The 21,513-nt window shown below is 44.6% G+C and overlaps 1 protein-coding gene across 2 annotated transcripts in view; it reads right to left on the bottom strand.

The window, feature by feature from the left end:
- The window catches only part of tanc1b (tetratricopeptide repeat, ankyrin repeat and coiled-coil containing 1b), a 110,004-nt gene that overhangs the window by 48,896 nt on the left and 39,595 nt on the right, over positions 1-21,513 (bottom strand). For both annotated transcript variants that reach the window (XM_030787307.1, XM_030787308.1), the window contains exons 4-6: positions 16,537-16,638; positions 4,897-5,027; positions 2,477-2,666 (exon numbers count right to left, since the gene is read on the bottom strand). In XM_030787307.1, coding sequence (XP_030643167.1) covers positions 2,477-2,666; positions 4,897-5,027; positions 16,537-16,638 — 423 coding nt within the window. The remainder of the gene's footprint in view (positions 1-2,476; positions 2,667-4,896; positions 5,028-16,536; positions 16,639-21,513) is intronic.

Raw genomic sequence — 21,513 nt, 5'->3', positions numbered from 1 at the left:
AGTAAACGTCTACTGTTCTTCTGACCGTAAACGTCGTGGAGACTGACGGACATAGCGCCGCGCGGAGAGGGGAGGGGGGGGGGGCGGGGAGAGCCGGACGGAGTTAATAGACTTTAGTCAGACGTGTGTTTGCTTATAGGAAAAAAGCTAATCCTTTAATCCTCTTCTCTGTGTTTGATTGGTCATGCCTCGCTATGTTGACAAAAAGGTTAAAAAAAAAAAGAAAAAAAAAGAAAGAACACAGAAACTGACGGTTCAGCCAATGTATATCAGAACAGGGTGAGTGAGGTTGCTCTAATGTGGATTTCACTGATTCTGACATGCGTTGCATCACTGGCTGTACACCTCGCAAATTAGCATTGAACAACACATCAACCAAAAGGACATGGCATAAACCCCTCTCTAAACCGTGTCTCATGTGCTGAATGTCATTGTGGACCGTTAAAATGATGCAGAACAAAGTCTTTGATTGTTGTGACACGTGTTATGAGGAAAATACCCTCAAAAGGCTTTGTAACACTACAATCAACACTCCGTAAGCGTTCCTACGCATACTCAAGAGTCACAAATGTGAGCGGGTTGTATAATCTCTGAAGGTTGGTATAACTTGCTTTATGCCTATTTAGGGGTTACTGTTAAAGAAGTTTACATGTACTTATGTAACGCTGGTGTGGTGTATGCTTTACCGTATGGTTTTATATACAGAGCTGGCTTTCACAGAGCTCTTTAAAGAGTCACACCATTGGCTTTGCCATGAGCATGTGGCAGGGTCTAGACAGAGCAGCTTGCTCCTTGTACAGGCAAAAATTGTTTGTGCTGTCTGCCACACACACACACACACACACACACACAGACACACAGAGATAGTTCTGATGGGTTTGATGGATTTTACCGTTCATAGACCCCTCTGGATTATTTTATCATCGTCTCACACACGTACACACACACACACACGCACACACACACACACACACACACGCACACACACACACACACACACACACAACACCAGCTGCAAGTCTTCATCTGTCAGTGTAATGCTGCTTGCACACACACATGTACACACACGCACGCACGCACGCACACACAAAATACCACCCAGGTGCTGTGCCAAGAGCAGGAGGAAATTAAAATGTGCTTTTAAAGTAAATGACTCCATCGCCCCCCCCCCCACACACACACACACGCACTCCCTCTGACCACGCCGCTGACTTCAAAGTCGCGCCGTCATTAGTCAGAGTCCAGAATAAGTCACGCAGCCAAGAGCCCGGGCTCTCTGACACTTCACCATTAAATTTAGGAGAAGTACCATCCACAGTAGGGGAGGGAATGTTCTAGACTCATTTCATTATGCGTCCTTCCCTAACAAACACAATTTTCCCCTGTGTGAAGGAGAATCCCTGAACTACCTACACACACAGACAGACAGACAGACAGACAGACAGACAGACAAGCAGACGGCGGAAAGACGCAGCCCCCCCCCCCCCCCCCGCCGCCACACATACCCTGTCTTAGCCAATGTGAGACCTCTTTTGTATCTCTCGGAGTGGGTGGTACGAACTACGCCACTCAAAGAAAAATAATACAGGGCTGTTTGTTGTGGGAGACACAATATGGCTGTGTTCATGAATGACCCTTACTGTTCTGCTAAATAACAAAAAAGGAGGAATTGGAAGATGACTCACAGTTATCAATTATGTCAACAAACAGGATTTTGAATGGCAGAGAACAACAGTATGGATAGGGATCAAGATAGCTAAAATAACGCAAACAGAATCAACTGAAAGTGTGAGGAGAAGAGAAGGGCGGTAGGAGGTAGGTGTTGCAGAGAGAAATGTACTCAACCGCATCCTAATTCTGTTGGGGGGGGGGGTCTGAAACCTACAGCAGGTTCAGTTTTTACACCATCCACAAACACAGCAAATTGGCCGTGTGTCAAAACCTAAGCCTTAGCTACTGAAATATTACTGGTTTTAACATTAAAAAAAAAAAAAAAAAAGTGTTCTTAAATGCACCATTAAAGTTTTATTTGAAAAGGCTGTAAGTGGAAAAACTCAGCTTCAAAGATCTCACACTTCATGAAGATATAGCCACTGAAATAGATCAATTTATTTTCAGCATCAAATATTGAATATACAACAGATCCATTATTTCTACAGAACCACGTAGAACATGGTTGAACCCGCAGACCACAGGACACGTTCTACAACTCTCAAACCGCCCAGCAACAGATACAGGCTTTGACTCGAGAGATCGATACAAAACATTAAGACCCTGATTTTTTTAGTAAGACGCTGTTTGTGTGCGTAGATGTGCATGTGTGAATGTGTACGTTGTTAGTGAGAGACAGTGTTGTTGTGAGTGTCTGTGTGTGTGGGTACATATATACATTGTTTTTAATAAGAGATGGTGTGCGTGTGTGTGTGTGAGGGTGAGGGTGCGTGTGTAGCGGGTCACTCGGTGCGGCGTGTCTCACCTATAATCCCGCTGTCTTTGCTTTCGAGCGTGGAGCTGGGGCTGACGATGGTGTTGGAGGGGCTGTTGTATCTGACGGGGGGGCGGCTGGAGCTGCTGTTGAGGGTGGAGCAGGGGCTGTCTGTACACGGAGAGGCCGTACTACTGGTGAGAGTGGAGCACGGACTGATTCCCTGACCAGTCACTGAACACTGCAGGAGGAGTGGGGGTGGAGGGAGACAGAAAGACAGAATGAGAAAGAGAACAACAAATGAACTGCACCAAAATCAAAATGAACTTCAATATTATGATAACCTCTGATATGTATTTTTATAATATGTACACATATTACAGAGGCGTATGAAATAATATATGTATATATATATATATATTTTATATTTATATATAATGTCACAAGACACAGGGATTAAACAGTAATCACCATGTTTCAATTTCAGCTTCAGTGGGAAGTTTAACACCTGGTTTGACTTTTATCGTGTTCCAAATAAACCCAGTCAGCCGTAAGGTTTAAGCCAACTGATCGTTAGATCACCAATCAGCAACAGACAAACATTTAGAAAAGGTTCAGCCGTGAGCGTTATTATCTAACAGATACAAAGACATATATATACACACACACACACACACACACAGCTGTTTTCACTCAAGCTCACGCATCTACTGTTGAAATCTCTGCAAAATCACAGCTCTGCATCTCTTACATTCACTGCATAACACCATGGAAAGAGACAGGGACTCGTGAGCTTTCGTTCTGAAGCTACCCTGCTGATCTCCGCTTCTGAGCGCTTTTTCAAACCCAATCCTCAGATCAGGGTCTGACTGGGGCCGTGCCAGGGAAGATGAAACCGCCACGAGACCTTCGTTGAGCTCCGAGTAAGTTCTGCTGAGGTCAGACTGGTCTCCTAATGCTACGCTCCAGAAACTTCTAAAACCCTGCATGGAGTTTAATTTCCCTCTCTCTTCTTCTCTCATCCCATGAGTACAGTCATTTCTTTTCTTTTCAATTTATTGTACTTTTTTTCACGTCCCGTGTGCCCTTCTCTTAATCTTGCTGAACAGAGTAGGGGTGGATTCAGGTCAGACAAAGAGAAATAGAGAGAGAGAAAGAGAAAAAGAGAGAGACTGAAAGGCCTCACCTCTGAGTAAGTACAGTGACCGATCCATGACCCATGAGGTCAAGAACTCACATCTTTAGCCTCCTTGATACATTTCCCACAATGCACTTCACCAAGTCAATGATTGTGCAACAGCTAGTCAGTGAGCCAAACTGAGGCTGCAAGTCAATCAGTGTAACACTAAAACATAAGAGCAATATACTCCCTTGTAGCAATGCAGAAAAACAGTGAGCCATGGCATAAGAGTTTGGACCAAAGGTAACATGTAAAACTCTGTGTTTCACCTCAGCCCTACATAAAACATATCAATTTTATTTTTAATTTTGTTTTCCCAAAAATGCGCTGTATCAGAACAGCCATGGGTTTCACGTCCTGTGTCAGATGAATAACGGTGATAGGCCGGTAAAAATAAGCCTTTTAGTAGACATTTTTGCACTTTGATCCTTGGCCAAAACGTGTCAAAACACAGCACACCAGTGCAGACAATTTGAAAAGTCAGCTGTCTTACACAGAGAGCCGGCCAATCCACCGCACAAAATGCAGTCAGGACGAAAAAACCTGTCACAACCAACATTCCAGATCCAGTGCACACTTCACTCTCTACCAACTGTTTATACGTCACCTTCATGAGAAGATTTAGTACCTGCAGATACAAATCTTAGGGTCCATTCTCCAATTATCAATCCACTATTAAACATGATAAAGCGTAGGACCATAGTGCTACAACATATTATTGTTTACAGAATATATCCAGGAGAGTTACTATGTGCTTATGTATGAGGTTCTGACATCACTGCTCAGTTATTAAAGACATCTAACACACGCTGATTTCATACAGCTCTATTTCTGGAATACGACTCATGTTCCTTTTACAGAGATCGGCTACTGCAGCACCACTCAAGTTTCCAACACACACCGTGAAACACCAGCAAGAGCTTTTGGCAAGAACAAACAAAAACAGCTGTTAAAAGAAGACAAATCTCTTAACTTTACCTCAGTTGAATTTTCTCCCTTTTCAGTTGTGAAATAATGTGATTAAAAGTCTGATTAAAGTTACCTTCTAAAACAACCAGCGTTGTTTCATTCCAGTAGTACTGAGAGCTTTAATTCATCCCTAAAAAAAATGCATTCCCTTTTTGCGTCTCTCTCACTTTCTTTCTCTAACTTGTGTCTTTTTCCTTTTTTGTATTTCATCCCTCTCTCATTCTCTCTCTCTCTCTCTCTCTCTCTCTCTCTCCCCTCTTTGTCATCTGCCCCCCCCCCCCCCGCCCCTGCTGCAGCTGCAGAGGAGAGAAAATGAAGTTACCTTCCTCTCATTCTTGTCGTCCATAGGTACGCGTGCAGAGCCGGGGACACCTTCTCCCAGTAAGAATCCCAGTCTGGTCATCAGCTCCTGAGTTGCGGGGGAGGGGCCAGGCTCTCTCTGGGCACGCAGGTCTACGAGAGGGGACAGAGAGAGAGAGAGAGAGAGAGAGAGAGAGAGAGAGAGAGAGAGAGAGAGAGAAATGACCCGCGTTAAAGCCCGCAGACCATTCGCAGCTCGTCTGTCTGCGCTGTGTTTCCTACAGCTACACTGGGCAGGACACACACACACACACACACACACTCACGCCAGGCTCATTGGAAATGCAGTGACAGCGTCTGCGCTTTGGCTGGAGACTGCTCCCATGTGCCTGGTGCTGTTTGCAGCTCTCACCCAGATCAGCTCTGAATATGAATGAGCTGAAAATTGGAGCCTGTCATTGGACCTGCCTCTTCCTTCATCCTCTGAGCTGTAAATGAAATGTGCTTCAGTGCTGCTCTAGTGCAGCGTGCGTCTCAGCGTGAAGAATGTTTCCATAGCTAGCGGTACGGAAGCGGGTTTCGTACACAGAGCAGCTTCACCTTTTTAAGTCTTAACACTAACCTAATTAAACACACACAATGAAACGAGATACAACAGACATGTACCGTAATTCAAGGAATCATCAATCACTAATTTGTGTGATCATCTAATATAGCTCAATTAATAATATGTTAGAATCAAACATTAAACATTTAATGTTTAATTCAAGTCACATTTCACAACAACACTCCAAGCACAGTGCATTTTTTCGCCTAGTTCTGTAGAGCCTTTCCTCTGAGCATATATCTAACAGGACATGCATACATTGAGCTGAAGTTTATGTGACTGTGTGTGTGTGTGTGTGTGTATTGCAGTGTGTGTATGTAGAGTCTGGGCATTAGGGGTGAATGAGTGATCGTCCAGTGGCCAGAGGCAGGCCTACAGTAACTTATTATCCAGCTCTCTGTCAGCACTTCACTGTGCCATGTTAATAACACTGCCAGTCCATCTGATTAAACACAAACCTGGCCAACTGTATAATGCACTGCTTATACTGAAATCAAAACTGAGCTGCAACACACACACACACACACACACACAGATATAAACATACACACATATAGTCACAGGTGCACAGGGACAGGACTCCACTGAGACACATACATACACACACACACACACACACACATATATTCACAGGTGTGCAGAGACAGGACAGCACTGACACACACACACACACACACACACACACACACACACACACACACACACACACTCTGTTTATATTAGCAGCCTTGGGAGAAAGCAGTGAGAAGTGGGAGAGAAGCAGAGTATGTAATTTATCCGAGCATCAGAGATTTGCTGATGTATGCAGAGCCACACTCTGATTGCAACAAATGCCCTCATTCCCATGACAACAGACTGAGTACATTTCCACTTAGCAGTGACCCCTCTGCAGTGAACTACATTCACTCACAGACTGTTTATCAGTACAACAAGCTATCTAGGAGAGAGAGAGTGGATATATCAGACCAGATCTATCAATGCCTGCTCCACAACTGCCTGATAAGAGAGGGAGTAAAACAGGCTTCAACTGAAAGGGAGTGACTGAGTGAGTGAGTGAGCGAGTGAGTGCAAGGACTGAGAGACTGGCCAATGTGTTTCTGAGTGAGCGAGTTTCTCACTTCTCGCAGTTAATTCAAGAGCCAACTCTTCTCTCCTCTGCATCCTGAAACTCTCATTTCATTTTCCCGTCATTCCGCGCTGCATGGCTTACTTCCGACACTCAGGGCTATTTGAATGGTAAACGGGGCTGGCTTGCGCCAGCCTATATGCTAAATATTAGCCTCTGCAGAGGCCGGTCGGTAGGTATTTGAGAAAAAGGTCTGTCGCTCCTAATCCCTGGCAGAGCCTCATTAAGAGTGGAAGTGTGGAACCGCAGGGCCAGGTCCAGAAGAGACAGGCATCTGTTATCCATGCATCGCCACGGCAACACGCTGCGAACAGGTGCCCTCCTGTTTCGGTGGCAAACCCATGAAACCTTTTGAGAGCGGTGCTTTGTATCAATAATGAAGTAGCGCCGTCATTGGCGTCATATGCTTTCTTTGGCATTTTCATCTGAGAAGCTGTACTGCAGTTTGCTTAATTTAGCTACTTCATTGGCCAACCCGACTAAATTGTTTTCCTATTCTAATTCCCTCCGACTACGTGGACATGCAGATGAATTCAAATAGGCGAGGAACAGCAATCGATGCAGGCGTAATGAAAGCGGACACATTCCAAACCGCACTGCGCTTGTTAGGACGGAGAGCAGTCTGATTAAATCTAAACGAATCTTTGATCAAGATGGAGAGAGCCACATAACACGAAAGGTTTTTAACGGTGGTGTTGATAAAATGCACTCACTCAACCCAAATCAAGGCAGAGAGAACTTCCAGAAGCCTCCAACAGCGTTTAGTCATGTTATGGCCAAACGCTCAGCCAACCGGCTATTAGAGACTGGCCCTGTCTGTGCGTACCATCATATTTACACTCTAGCGTTCATCACTGGTGAAGAGCCCATAGATTTATGTCTCAGGCTGAGGGAGGAACGATTGTATGCGGCACTAAGGGGATTAATTAAGTGCCGTGGAGATGAGATGTACTTCCCAGCACTGCGACTCCGCTCAGGCTACGGCAATCAGAGAGATGGAGGGACTGTGGAGGGAGGCACATCCGTCAGAGGTTTCCACTTCATTACAGTTCTCTGCTGGGACTGTGCATCTAGGACTCTTCCAAAAACACTTACCCCCACGCCACCCCACCCCACCCCTGGGGAGAAATCAGCAACAACCCCAAGCCATCCCCTCCACCTTCACCTACCAAACAAACACGCTTGGACATGTGATGGAGTGTTACAAACCAACAACAGGGTTAAGGATGGTGGAAGCGTGAAGTCAGACGCTCTACATCTTCATTATGGGGTGTCTCTTTAAAGTCTTTCTCAAAGCTTTTAGTTTCCAATCACTCCCCAGTGTGAGCTTAGCTGCATTTCACTTACTCATTGGCAGCTACTTCTCTTCCTCACACTCTCTCTCTCTCACACACACACACACACATTAATTCTCTCTCTTTCTCAGTGCCATGCATGTGCCTCCATGGTCAATATTAGATTACATCCTCACAGAAATGAAATTACTTGCATGTGACAGTGTTCTGATCCTGCCTGTTTACCCACACGCGGTGGCCGTGGCAGGTCTGTCCAAAAAGCTTACAGAAGAGCACAAGACACAACCAAGTCCCTCTCCGACACAATCTTCTCTTACAAAAACCCCACCACTCGTGTTCTGTCCAGGGTTTTACCGAACATGATTCAATGTTCGTTTCAGCGGACCTCAGGGACTGCTTATGTATCTAGTCCTCGGTTATGTATTAAGCTGATGTATATGTTCTCTTGGTGAAATAAGCCCAGCATTTCTGACTGGGCATAACAAGGTAAAACACTTGTTACATGTGAGTAAAGGACAGCTCGGTTTGGTTCTTGAGAGTTGAAGCAGTGGTGAGAAAGCCTCAGGAAGTGTTGGGTGTTGGGGGGAGGGCGATGAGGACCAGGTAACACAGCTGTCCCCTGAGGGTAAGGCCAGGCAGTGACATCACAGGGGCTGCCTGGCCTCAGGGGTATGGGCTCTATATTTAACCACTGGAGCTCAGAACAACTGCCAACTGAACTGGACCTCACACATGAGTCATGTGTGAATTTAGCCTTTTTGTTTGGTTAACCAGGAAATCTTCAAGTACACAGTATTAAAGGAATGAAAGCACTTAGATGACAGGCCCTTTGACATCTACTCAATAGAGCATGGTGTGTGTGTGCCTGTGTGTGTGCGTGTGTGTGTGTGTTTACAGTCAGTCAGCATTTGGTCATGCAGAAATGGTTATATGCTTGCAAGACATGCTTTACTTACCTCTCTCTCTTTCTCTCTCACTCTCTTTCTCTCTCTCACACATACATGCGCCTACACACACATGCGCTCACTAAATGCACGTATACACTCAAGCACACTAACCCCCGTGAAAAAAAAGGGACAAAAATGTACAGAAACGCAGATTTGAACGACAATAACCACCAGTATTGCACTGTTTATAAAGTTCATCTTATTGTTCCACACCCTAAGCACACTTATCTCACTCCATATTGCTAAGACTCCATCAAATGCCAATGAGAGATATTACTACTATTATTACACTGCATGCCTCATATACTGCGTGACCCACGAGAAATAAAACCTCACGGTACAAAATAAATGAGTTAGCCTGTTAACATTTAAAAATCTCTAGCAAGCGAGGCAAGACTACTGATGGCCCTTAATGTATGCAAAGTAAAATGGGGGAACAGTTTTTTTTTTTTTTTTTCCCCTATACAGAGCAGTTTATGTTATAATGATGCGGCTGACTGCTTGTGCCTGACATGTGTGGCATTTATTAGGAGTAAAAAGCATGTGATTAAAATTAATATGCACATTATACAAGAGAAACAAAAAACCTTACATTATCGTCATGACAACCAAATCAAGCCTAATCAAGTAATGCAGCAACTCCCTAATGGGAATGTTCTAGAATGGTCCCATGACTCCGTAATATGTTCCGTTCCCATATGTGCCTGCAGTAAAGTCAATTTACTCTATTAGAGATCTCATATAGTATCTGAAATGTGGATGCATAAATGGTTGCAGAATTTACACGTTCAACACAATTTCACTGTAGAAATCCACAATCCCTTGACTTTTCTTGTCCTTTTAATACCACCACAAAGATGCATTTCTACGGGAAATATATCAAAGCTGGAAAAGTTTTTCAACAGAGAAACAACGGCTGTAAAAATCTTCCCATGCGTTTCACCAACAGGAGCCTGATGTTTACTGTGTGTTTTATGGGCTTGTCTGAGAGTAGCTTTTCAGAGCTGTTTGGACGAGTTCCCTCCTGAATCTTTGGCCTGGCATCTTCTCTGTGCCAGTTCCAGCGGAGCTGCGTCCTGTGCCAACTGTCTGTGCCCAGCTGTTCCCCCGCCTCGCAAACCCGTACCTGCACAAACATTCCAGTAGGGGCATAGATTCCACGGGGACCATTAAAAAAACCCAGATGATTTAACCGTCATGTAAAACTCTTAAAGGATGCGTGTAAACAACTGCAGGTTCGCCGTTGACATTTGAAGTCATCACATACGTGAATTTTGAAAAAAAAAACAAGTTTGGCTCGCTGATACTGGGAAATAACGAAATCAAAGCGCCAACAGCCAATTGAACTCATTGCAAACGCCGAGGCTAAGGTCATACCAAGAGCTCCAAATTCAAAATTATAGCATTAAAATCTACCTCATTCTCTCATGTCATGAATGATTACATGAGAAAACCAACTATGATTAAACTGTAATCGTGTCCAAAAAGGCCTTTGATAAGATTTGGCGTTATCTTGAGTCGAATTTCGGGATGACAACCACGAGATAATCTTCTACACGATGGCTTTAGATGAAGCCAAGGAGACTGAACCTCACACCGAATTTTTCAAACGACATCCTACCTGCTCTTTGGTGAAAGCCCAGGTTAAACATACTCTTCTATAGAGCACATCAAGGCGAACGCTGTCTAGTAAGACCACGGCAAAAGGCAGCTTTCAAGTACTTCAAGTCAAGCACTGTCTCATAGTTATTATACCTGCCCTCAGGGAACACAACCAGAACAGAGAGTTTCTCAGGAAAATACTTTTAGCCATTACCTTCAATAAAAGTGGAAAATAAATAAATAAACAAATAAATAAATAAAACAAGTATCCACTGCTATCAGACTCAGTGCCTAAGGCAACACTGCACCACAGACACTGTATTTTCACATCAGACAACAAGCAATATAGCCTATATAATTCAATTATGTCTTTTTTAGGTGACGTTATATAAAGGAATCATTTAAAACCACAGATTTTGTTTCGAAAAGAGCTCAGAGGAAGTGGTTTTGCATGACTGTTTTCACAGTTTTGACACACTATACTTCTCATATTTTGTTGGGGTATAAGAAAGAAAGTTCTCTAAATAAACTCCTGGAATTGTTTTCAGTGTGTGGGTGTTCCTACAGTAGTTGCTAACGAGATGAGATGGCTGCTTAAACAGCTGCATAATTTCAGATGATCGAAACAGAGTGAATATCAGAGGTGCAACTGACCTCTAAAAGTCACTTTGAGGCTTTTGCAAAAACCAAAAAACGTACTAAATAATCACAGCTTGGTGAATTCTCAGGGTGCACTGTTACGTGAGGCCGGAACAAACATCTAGACAGCCTCGTCATCTCTCAAGACGTGGATTTGAGAACAAGCTTTAAAGAAAGTTTTACAGACATCTACCTCTAGCCTCCAGACATGGAAACAGCAGCTTCGCAACTAGTTTGGTATTTTAGAAAAAAAAAAGGGGGGGGGGTGGCAAAAGAAAAATAACTTTGTTACCCTCATGCTGGTTCGTCTCAGGGCGTCGATGCAGACTGTGCTGCAGAAGACAAGATGAGCTAGTGAAACCAGACAGCCGCAGGTCATTAACAGAGGGGAATACATACAGAAAAAGGGCTTTTTATTCTCAAGAGAGAAGAGAAGAGAAGAGAAGAGAAGAGAAGAGAAGAGAAGAGAAGAGAAGAGAAGAGAAGAGAAGAGAAGAGAAGAATTTTGGGTGATGTAAAGATAGGATGTGGGTTAAAAGACAAAATGACTGAACGTGACCGGGTCACTGGCTCTGTGACTGCTTGTTACAGATACGTGAGTGAACATGAGAATTCAGACACACTTTCTCTAGAGAAGAGTCAGTTAAACTTCATCAACGCCAACTGGTTCTGTGTTAAACATCTGCGGAAATGACCCTCGCTGCCAAACCAGTCTGACACAGATGGATGTCTGAAGCAGCGGATCAGTGAACATTCTGCTGACTAACACGAGACGGCTCCACTTTTTTGCCAAAATGATTTGGGGGGGGGGGGGGTGGGTAGTCCTTTGAAATGTTCCCGATTCAAAACGCGCAAAGACGGACGACTTGTCAAAGTCGTGCTGGTCACCGTTAAAACTAAAGCATCAACCCCGACCAGGACCTTTTGAATAAAAAGTACAGTGAGAGGTTGTGCTGGTATTAAAAACAGAGTTGTGGAGAGACCCAGAAGCAGTGCCGTAAATGTCCCCTAAACGCTGAACCAGGAGGAGTCCATTAAAGAGAAGATGTCTCTTGACATTTCTGAGCGGTCTCTCAGAATCAGAGAGGCTTCGGTTGAGAGGATGATGCTGGACAATCTGGTTCGATCTTAAAAGAAAAAAAGATTAAGAGATTGATGAAGAACTATCTTTGAGACCCAGAGACTATGTGGAACCCACGAGATGGCAAAAAAACAAAAAACAAACAAGCAAACAAAAAAAACACAGCTTTCTCTAGAATTAAAGAAAGACCACCTTGAAAGGAGGCCTGCAAAAATCAATCCCACTATTAACCTTAATTTAAGATCGTCCACTTTGGCCAAGACATTTTATATGGTGATGGCAGAACCTGTAAACTGGAGCAGTCTCCATCACCATTCAAAGCTCTAAACCATCTTTATTGCATCTGGTCTAACTGAGAGTGTTTCTCTTCTTGTTGAGTTTTTACATGCTATATTATGGGGTTCCTGTTTAATAGCTGCCCTCGATAAGGTTTGTGTGAAATATGTGTGAAACTTCGACTTTACTGTTACTGTTACACAGAATTGAAAGAGCAAAAAGGTCTCTGACCACCACACGGTGAAAGAGAAAAATGAAATGAAAAGAAAGATCAAAGCCAGCCTCGTCTAAGAAAGTACACATCTGTGACTTGAAAAGTTGAGAGCAGAGCAAAACTAACCACATTAATTGAGCTCCTAATGATCAATTTCCTCTAGTATGTTAGAAGTTAATTAATTTTTATTAATCTCAATATTATCAGCATCGCCCTCTGCTGAGTTTGAACTGATGATGTAATGGTTTCACAAGTTTTACAGATGAAAGGCACTCTCTCTCTCTCTCTCTCTCTCTCTCTCTCATCTCTGGTCTGCGTCCAGCTGCAAGCCTATGCGACCGTGACCATGGCCATCTTGTTGTTATTGATGAGAAATTCAAACTGAGAATGTAACAAAATTTGAAAGTTCAGAAGAGTTTCAGCTTCATTAACTGTGGACTGACTTGAACTCAAAGTCATTATCGCACATCGCTTACACGAACACAGCGCTTTTCAGTGAATTGGTCTCAACACATCTTCTCAATAAAAAAAACAGAACATGCAATCTAATGGTCCCAATCACGGTCTGTCCAATACAAGTAAAATTGCTAACAACTGTTTGACTAGATGGGCTCAAACTCCATAAACTGCTTCAAGTGTTTTGATGGCATTTTGATGGTGAATTGCCAAGAGCTTCACAAGTTTGATGAGAGAAATTAGGTGAGAGAGAGAGAGAGAGAGAAAAAGAGAAGGAGTGAGAAAGGAGTGATCGACAGAAGCAGAGATCTCTGAACTCAAACCACAGCTGAGGCCAATCCGACAACTGCTGCCTGTCTGTCTCACACACACACACACGCACACTGCATGTTTAGGAAACACACACGCCTTTAGCATGTAGGAAACGTTATCCCGCTTCAAAGATGGGGCAGGAGTAGCATTCATTCCAGATGCTCTCCTCTTGTTTAAGTCACTCAATTCTGTCCCAGTCAAACAGACACCTCACTCTTTACACTAACACAGCACACTGCATGGAACATGACCGGAGTCAGAATCAAACACACGGCGTCCTCATTGAATTCTCGCAAACACACAAACACACACACGCACGCATGCACTCGCTCGTATGCAGGCATGTGCAAATGGACAAACACGAGGTGAGAGAGATCGCGCTTCTCTCTCGTCCTAAACCTCTAATACCCATCCCTCTCAGATTCCACCTAACATTCCAATCTTCCCTGTCCACATTCCCGAGTGACACTGACCTCCTTACGCCCTCTAAACATGACCTCTGGAGGTCAAATCTTCCCCTGTTTTCTTTCAGTACGCTCGTCCAAAAAAAAAGAAACTTAGCATTTTATATTCCCTGCATAACTTCAGTCAAATCTGCATGTTATCTGTTTGACTCACATCACAACGTTTTCATCGAGATGCCTTTCATCTAGAAACCGTGTCCAGGTAATTCTTCGGAACGACGGGTTGGACGAGCTAACTGCAATCGTACTCCGCGGATGTTTGGCGTCGTGAAGAATATCCGAGTTGATTGAGACGTCTTACAGGCTTTCCGCCCGGCGTCGGGAACGCGACGTTTGAGTCGTCCCCGCGTTCTGAGATTGGAACACCCAGAGAAAAACACCTGGGCTCCATAACTCTGCCAACCAAGCCGTTCCAATTAGCCACAGTGAGTGAGTATTTACACAGGGGCTAATTGGAGATTATTTAATGCCATTACACAAGTATGCAGATTGATTCCTTATGGCACTTTTTTTTTTTCTATTCTCGGCTGTGGGAATCTGTTCCTTTACGGAAGGCCGCCGGGGATGGGCTAGGCTTTGGATGCTGGTCCGTGCCGCTGGTGGCGCGCGTTAGCAGTTAACATGGACGGTTTTACATTCCCGAAGAACGCCGGGGAGTCTACGGAATGCCGCAGGCTAGCTTTTCCCTGCTGGGCTCTTGTTTTTAAGCGGCGGGTGGGGTCGGACGGCAGGGGATGCCGGCAGCTCCGAGGGCTACAGATGCGCGAGTTTTCCGTCGTGCGGAGAGCCTTTTACTGTGAGACTGAAACTTAAGCTTGGGGTGCAGGAGCAGTTAGACAGACGCTGAGGTTAAAACAACACGCTGCGAGCGTGTTTGTGTGTGTGGCCTTCATTTACAAAGGGAGGTGGCCCAACAGTGGTGTGTATGTTTGTGTGTGCATGTGCGTCCGTGTGTGTGTGTGTGTGTGTGTATGGGTTCTGGGGCAGTACAAACTGAAGACAGGCTATTTTGGGTCTTATTTAAAGAGCCATGTTCCAGACTGAGGAGTCTCGTGATCAGTGTCAGGTCAGCGGGTCAGTCTGAACTGCTTAGAACTCTGCTGTTATATGAAGGCTTTTTAAGACATACAAAATGTCCTGAACAGCGCTGTTAACACTACACAGGGCTGGGCCATCTCTCAGGGTTCTGACACCCTCGTCTAATGATGACAACACAATAAGCCGACAGGGTCGGTGCCACTGTCTCAGCGACTGTGCTGGTGACCACATGTCCCCAGTGACAACTGTCAAAGCCCTGGTAGCTTATACCTACTGGATTCCTATTGTACACACAGACACTTGGACACATGCATGCACACACACGTGCTTGCACACTCGATTGGTTCGCCGTTGCTATTACATACACGTACACAACCCTTTAACCCAGCATCTTTACACGCATATGTACACATATCCACAAACCAACACGTAGAGAAATACAGAGCAACACGGAGAGCAGCGTCGATCGTGTGTGCGAGAATTCTGGCCCTGTGCTGGGTCCCATCCAAATGTTATGGGAGCTTATGGTGTGAGGGCACCCCTCAGCCCTCTGACTAAAGATAACACTGCCAACACTCCATTTAGACTGGGCCAGGAATTCTGCTCCACCCGAGTCTGGAAATTATAATAGAGCCACAAGGAGACACACACATACACACACACACGTACATACACACACACATACAAAGGCATATACACGTGCATACACCCAAACACAGATACACACACACTCACACTCACACACACACACACACACATGCACAAAGGGAAACTTGTGTTTTGATAAACCTCAGTATTTAAACCCCACCCTGCCAATCACAGCAGAGGCTAAAAAGCAATAACAGTGTTAAATGTCTCAAATGCCACTACACACAGGAACTTCCTCTGGACCAGACCCAGTTTCTCCTATATAAACATCACACAGACCGTACACACAGGCAGAGCAGCCGTCAATAACATGATATACATGGACCAAATCTGAGCACTGATCAGAAAACACATGAACGCATTCAAACGGAGAACAAAAGTTTTTATAACAGACAGTTATAAACAAATGTCCACTCTACATACTTTAGTCTTTTCCCATGATTCCAATCAGTGTATTTAACATAGCAAAGCCAGAACAGAGGAAGAGATTCTCCCGTTTATTATTTCTACTCCCAGCCCTAGTGTGTGTGTGTGTGTGTGTGTGTGTGTGGGTGTGTCTCACGCACGCGCATGCACACGCATGCACACACACACACACACACACACACACACACACACACACACGTAGACACACACACAAACCTTTTCAACCTATTCCAACTGCTTCTGAATATCTACAAACACAGCATACACTCCCACACGCATCGCCCAATACACCGAAACACACTCTGCGTTCTGAAAGTACAACTGTTCAAACACAGACACATACATATACACACACACTGTTACATGCACCGTGCACTGAGCCAGATACATGCTGTCAGAATGTTACACACACAACAAATACACAACGCAAACTGTCACGCTCATTCAAGCATTAAAACTGAGTATTTTACAGCACACACATACACACACACACACACACACACACACACACACACACACATACTAACTCACCATTGCGGGAGGGCTCCTTGTCTTCCACGCTTCTCAGAGCAGAGAGGAGAGCGTCTCCAGGAACACGAGGACTCTCTACATACTTAGGCTTTCTGATTGGTCCTGCAGATACACAGGGAGAGAGAGGGAGAGGGAGAGAGAGAGAGAGAGAGAGAGAGAGAGAGAGAGGAGAGAAAGAAGGAGAGAGGGGGGGAGAGACAGAGGGAGAAGGAGAGTGAAAATTCTAACTGGATTCAGTTTTTCACTTGGGATTTGAGACAAGGAATCTGAGTGTCCTGGTGGGACGGACTTGGCAGAGTGCTCGTTCGCTCGCTCTCCCTCTCCCTTTCCCCCTCTCTCTCTCTCACACACACACACACACGCACACGCACACATGCATACACACGGACTCAGAACACTGATAGCAGTCCTGTCTCTGTGTGCGCTAGACAAGAGACCCCCAGTCACACTCTTGCCAGCTCTGGGAATGTAAACTACAGCAGGAAACCACAGCAATTAGCCTTTTAAGAACTTTGCATGAACGTGTGTATGTGTGTGTGTGTGTGTGTGTGTGTGTGTGTGTGTGTGTGTGTATGCGTGTGTGCGCGCTAGTGCCAAGAGAGTGTTTTGTGGTAAACGGGGCGAGACACACACTGATGGAGGCAGAGTGTGATTGTGTGTGTGTGTGTGTGAGTGTGTGATGAGCTCTGTGGGAGGTGAGTGAGTGGGTGTGTTTCTGTATGGCGTGTGGGAATAAAGGTGGGGATGCATCTGCGTTGCTATCAGCCCATCGACAGAACAGAACACTGTTCAGGATCTCAGTGCTCTCAGTGCCTGCTGTCCCCGCTGTGTGAGTGTGTATCTATAGGTATTGATTTCAAGTCAGGGACTGTGGTCTATACCTATGTATGCAGCCCTCTAGTCTTCATGCTCCCTCCTTGTCTCTCTCTCTCTCTCTCTCTCTCATGTTACAGTAACAATGTCAAAAAGAAGCACCGAACCATCTCCTTCATCCCTTCATCCTTTCCTCCCTCCCCTCCCCTCTTTTTCTCCCTCCCTCTTTCTCTCTCTCTCTTTCAACAGCACACTCGTTCCCTCTCTTCCACTCTTCCACATATCAGGCTGTCTGAAAAACGCACTGTGATTTGCCATCCAGCCGTTCTTATCATCACTCCCGTTGGCCACTGACTGTGTGTTGAAACACGGGGGCAGTGCTTGGAAGGGGCCGTAAAGTTGTCTGCACTAAGTATTTCCACTGTTTATCATTCAAGAAGACTGGGCTGAGATCAAAAGAAAAGAGGCACTCGTGGAACCTGTGCTAGAACTGACCATATAAAGGCATAAAGAGAGCTATTAGGAGCTATAACGATAGAAACTTCAGATAGGTGAACGGGTGCGCCTCCTCCCCTCCTCTCCGTCCATCCACCTCCCCCCAGGGCTCCAATCCTGACCTCCCGTCACCTGCTGGAGCTTTCTGTACTGGGATGACAGAGCATGTAGCCAGCAATCATAACAAAGAGATTAGACCAGAGAAACACATTCATGTCTCCCTGTTAGAAGAACACACACCCATACGCACACACACACACGCACTGACTGGAATCAGTGTATGGTTGGGACAGTGTCAGCTGTAACATGGCTCTGGTCTCATGTGTCTGAGCTCAGCTTGATCTGCACTGCCATCTATAGGAACCAGTTTTATACAGCAAAAGAGGTTTGTCCCTGAGAGAGAACTTTACAACATACAAAGTTTCTTCAAAAAAGACACACACACACACACACACACATTTGGTTGGAAAGGCACATATGGGAGCAAACGTCTGACAAGTTAGTCTGGTTCAAGCCGTTTTCAGCTACAACCTTCTGCCACTTCAGTGTCAATGTGCGGTTCAGTCTAATTGAACAATCGTATTAAACTAAACTAAACCACATCTCAGTTCTCTAATCCTGGCACGGACAGCGGTGAGTCATCCAGCACGGTGTAATTACTGTCTAATTGCTGAAGTCAAAGTCAAGCTAAAACCACTGATCCACCTCCACATCGATCAGACAACAGAGAGAGAGAGAGACAACCGCGCTGAACCTCCAGAGACTTAAAAATGACATCTCTAAAATCCCTATTTTACAACAAGCCATTTCAGTCAACACTGAGGCATCATGAATATTTCAACGCTCGCGCCAAGCAGTCAATCAGCAATTATCAACTAAAAAGGTTCTCAACACGTTTCTCGAGCCAGGGACAACATTTGAGGAGAGTGGTTAAAGTTTCAGTATAAAGAGGCATTTCTTGCCTGGAGACAATCTAAGAACAGATTTTGTTGGCATGGATGATGTCATCCTTCTTTGTCACTGTATATTGTATCTGCTGAGTCATGTTAGCTGATGTTTTAGCTCTCTATATCCACAGGGCCTGAGTGGAAAAACTTGTTGAAATCATGTAGGGGTATCCAAATATGCTCCGGTCAAAATCAAAGTTCTGATCAACAAGAGCACGCGGGTCAAGGACGAATCTTTTCAGTTCTGCATTACAACCTCACAGACACAGAAATCATCTTCTTTAAAGAATGGAAAAAACACAGTTTCTGAAAAGCAATGGCTTCAAGGATAAACCAAAGGGGACACAAAGAGAGGAAAAGAGAAGAAGTGCTCCAGTTGTTGTTGTTGTTGTTGTTGTTGTTGTATAATTGGAATAGTTTTCTCTCTTGTATTGGTTTAGATTATAGTAACTACTGGGGCACATCATACTACTTAGCACAGAGAGAGAGAGAGAGAAAGCGAGAGAGAGAGAGAGAGAGAGAGAGATGAAGTTCTGAAAGCCTACTACCTAAATAACAGCTAACTTGATATATCATTAAAAGCGGCAACTAGACGCATGCCCAATTTCCCGAAGGTTTACTTTGTTCACGATTGTGGTTTGGTGTTAATCAAACAAGAATTTTCCATCTTGCTCAAAAAGGCTGTTAATAGAGATGTCAGGTGATTGAGAAAGGTTTTAACACTAGCCTTTAAATTAAATAAATGAATTACAATTGAGCTTTCAAGATAACCCACGGAGAATCAGAACCAATACACAGAAGTTTGGGCAAGTCTGTTGTAGAGCAAAGAGTGTGTGTGTGTGTGTGTGTGTGTGTGTGTGAGAGAGAGAGAGAGAGAGACAGAGAGAGAGGGAGAGAGATAGAGAGAGAGAGAGAGAGAGAGGGAGAGAGAGAGAGAGAGAGAGAGAGGGAGAGAGAGAGAGAGAGAGAGAGAGAGAGAGAGAGGGAGAGAATTTCAGTCCTCATGCAGCGAAATGTTCTGAGATCAGCCCTCAAAGTTTCTGAGAGCTCTTTTAATTATGCATTACGCACACACACACACACAATCAGTAAACAGAGTGCACATCTAAATTGTGAACATACCAAAAATGGCGCCTCCAGAAGTAATGCTACCAGCTTCTTCCTGGGGGAATAGGGTCACTTCTGATGGGATGACAGGGTGAGCTCTCAAACTGACTGGACAACAGGGTAAGATTTAGAACTCCTCACAAAACAGAGAGCATTCTAGAACCCCCATCATCACAAGGTGAGTTCTAGATCTGTCTTGGTGACTGCTAGAAATTTGGAAATGCCAGGGGTATTGAGTAAGCCGAACTGACTGCAGTGTAAGGTGAGAACAATCTAGAACAGAGGTTGAAGTAAAGTCTGAGCTAGTCAAAAGCTGCTGTGTGGTCTGACCTTCACAGAGTGAGTGATAAATGGAGCTGTTCCACACAGCATTGAAAAACCATAAAAAGCAGCCTGTCTCATTCTTTCAAATGTATTCTCTCTCTTGACTTCTTAACATTTTCAACTTTTTCCTCAGACACAAGAGCTACTGTGAAGCCGTAGAGACACAGGATGAAAGGCGACGGCGACAACGAGCCTCTTTCACTCTTCTGGAAAATATCGTTTCATTCTTTAGCTCCTCGGTTGACTCGTACTATTCCGTCAAAATGACGGTCTGAAAGAAACGATTCAGCTTTCGCTATGCGAGAGACCAGGCACTTCCTTCTGAGAGTCCTATACCCCCTTCAGAACCCAGCGCTCTGAAAGTAGTAGACTACAGGTTTCCTTACGCGCAGGAGCGCGTAAATTATGTAAATGTGAATACTAATTAATGTTATTCGTGGCAAAAGAAAACCCCCATCAGGTCTTGTAGCGCGGGGGGGTAGGGGGTAGGGGGGTAGAGGCTCCCTGACACCATCCAGTGTGGGCCTTGGGGTGGGGGTGGGGGGGGGAGTCGCACCTGATTTTGGGGCAGCCCCATACATCTTTAATGGTCATGTCTGTTCGACTCATCACAATACACGGCCCTGCGTTTCAGAGCAGCCTCTGAATACGAAGCCGCCACAAATGATCACTACGGCCTAAAACGCAAACCCCACAGAGAGAGACTAAACAAGCTCCCGGAGGCGCATACAATTATCAGAGTGGGAGTAAAATGAATGGTAGCACTCGAGTGGGGAAAAAAAAAAGAAAGAATACACTAAAAAATGTAAAAAATAAAAATGAAATGTGTGACATTCAGCACAAGAGGTTTAATAGCGTATTCAAATCGTGATTAGAGCAGTGCATTCCTCTAATGATACATATGGAATTTACACACTTAGAAAACTCACAGAAAGTAAGTACTTCATCATTACCGATGTGGGGGAAAAAAAAAACTTAAAGACAAAAAGGCTACCAAGCCATTGTGGAGGACAGTGGGTTTGTCCTTTTAAAGCTTCAGTCTGTCATTGTCTTACAACACAGGGCTGAACAGAACAACCCAAGTCCTTTTACATTATGTTTCTGTATTTTTTCACAGCAATAAGTGAGTTATTACTGTGTTTGAATAAACATTCCTACAGCCTAACCTTGTACCCCAACCTAACCCAGTCATTGTTTACACGCTGTAAATGCATGAATACATTAAAGAAGGACAGCTTTCATACGCTACTACAGATTTTAAAGTGAGCCTGCTACCACTGGGTTGGGGGGG

Source organism: Chanos chanos, chromosome 10 (genome assembly GCF_902362185.1).
Source record: "Chanos chanos chromosome 10, fChaCha1.1, whole genome shotgun sequence".
Classification (NCBI taxonomy): domain Eukaryota; kingdom Metazoa; phylum Chordata; class Actinopteri; order Gonorynchiformes; family Chanidae; genus Chanos; species Chanos chanos.
Note: the sequence above shows the minus strand (reverse complement) of the source record. Positions and strands in the feature narration are given on the sequence as shown.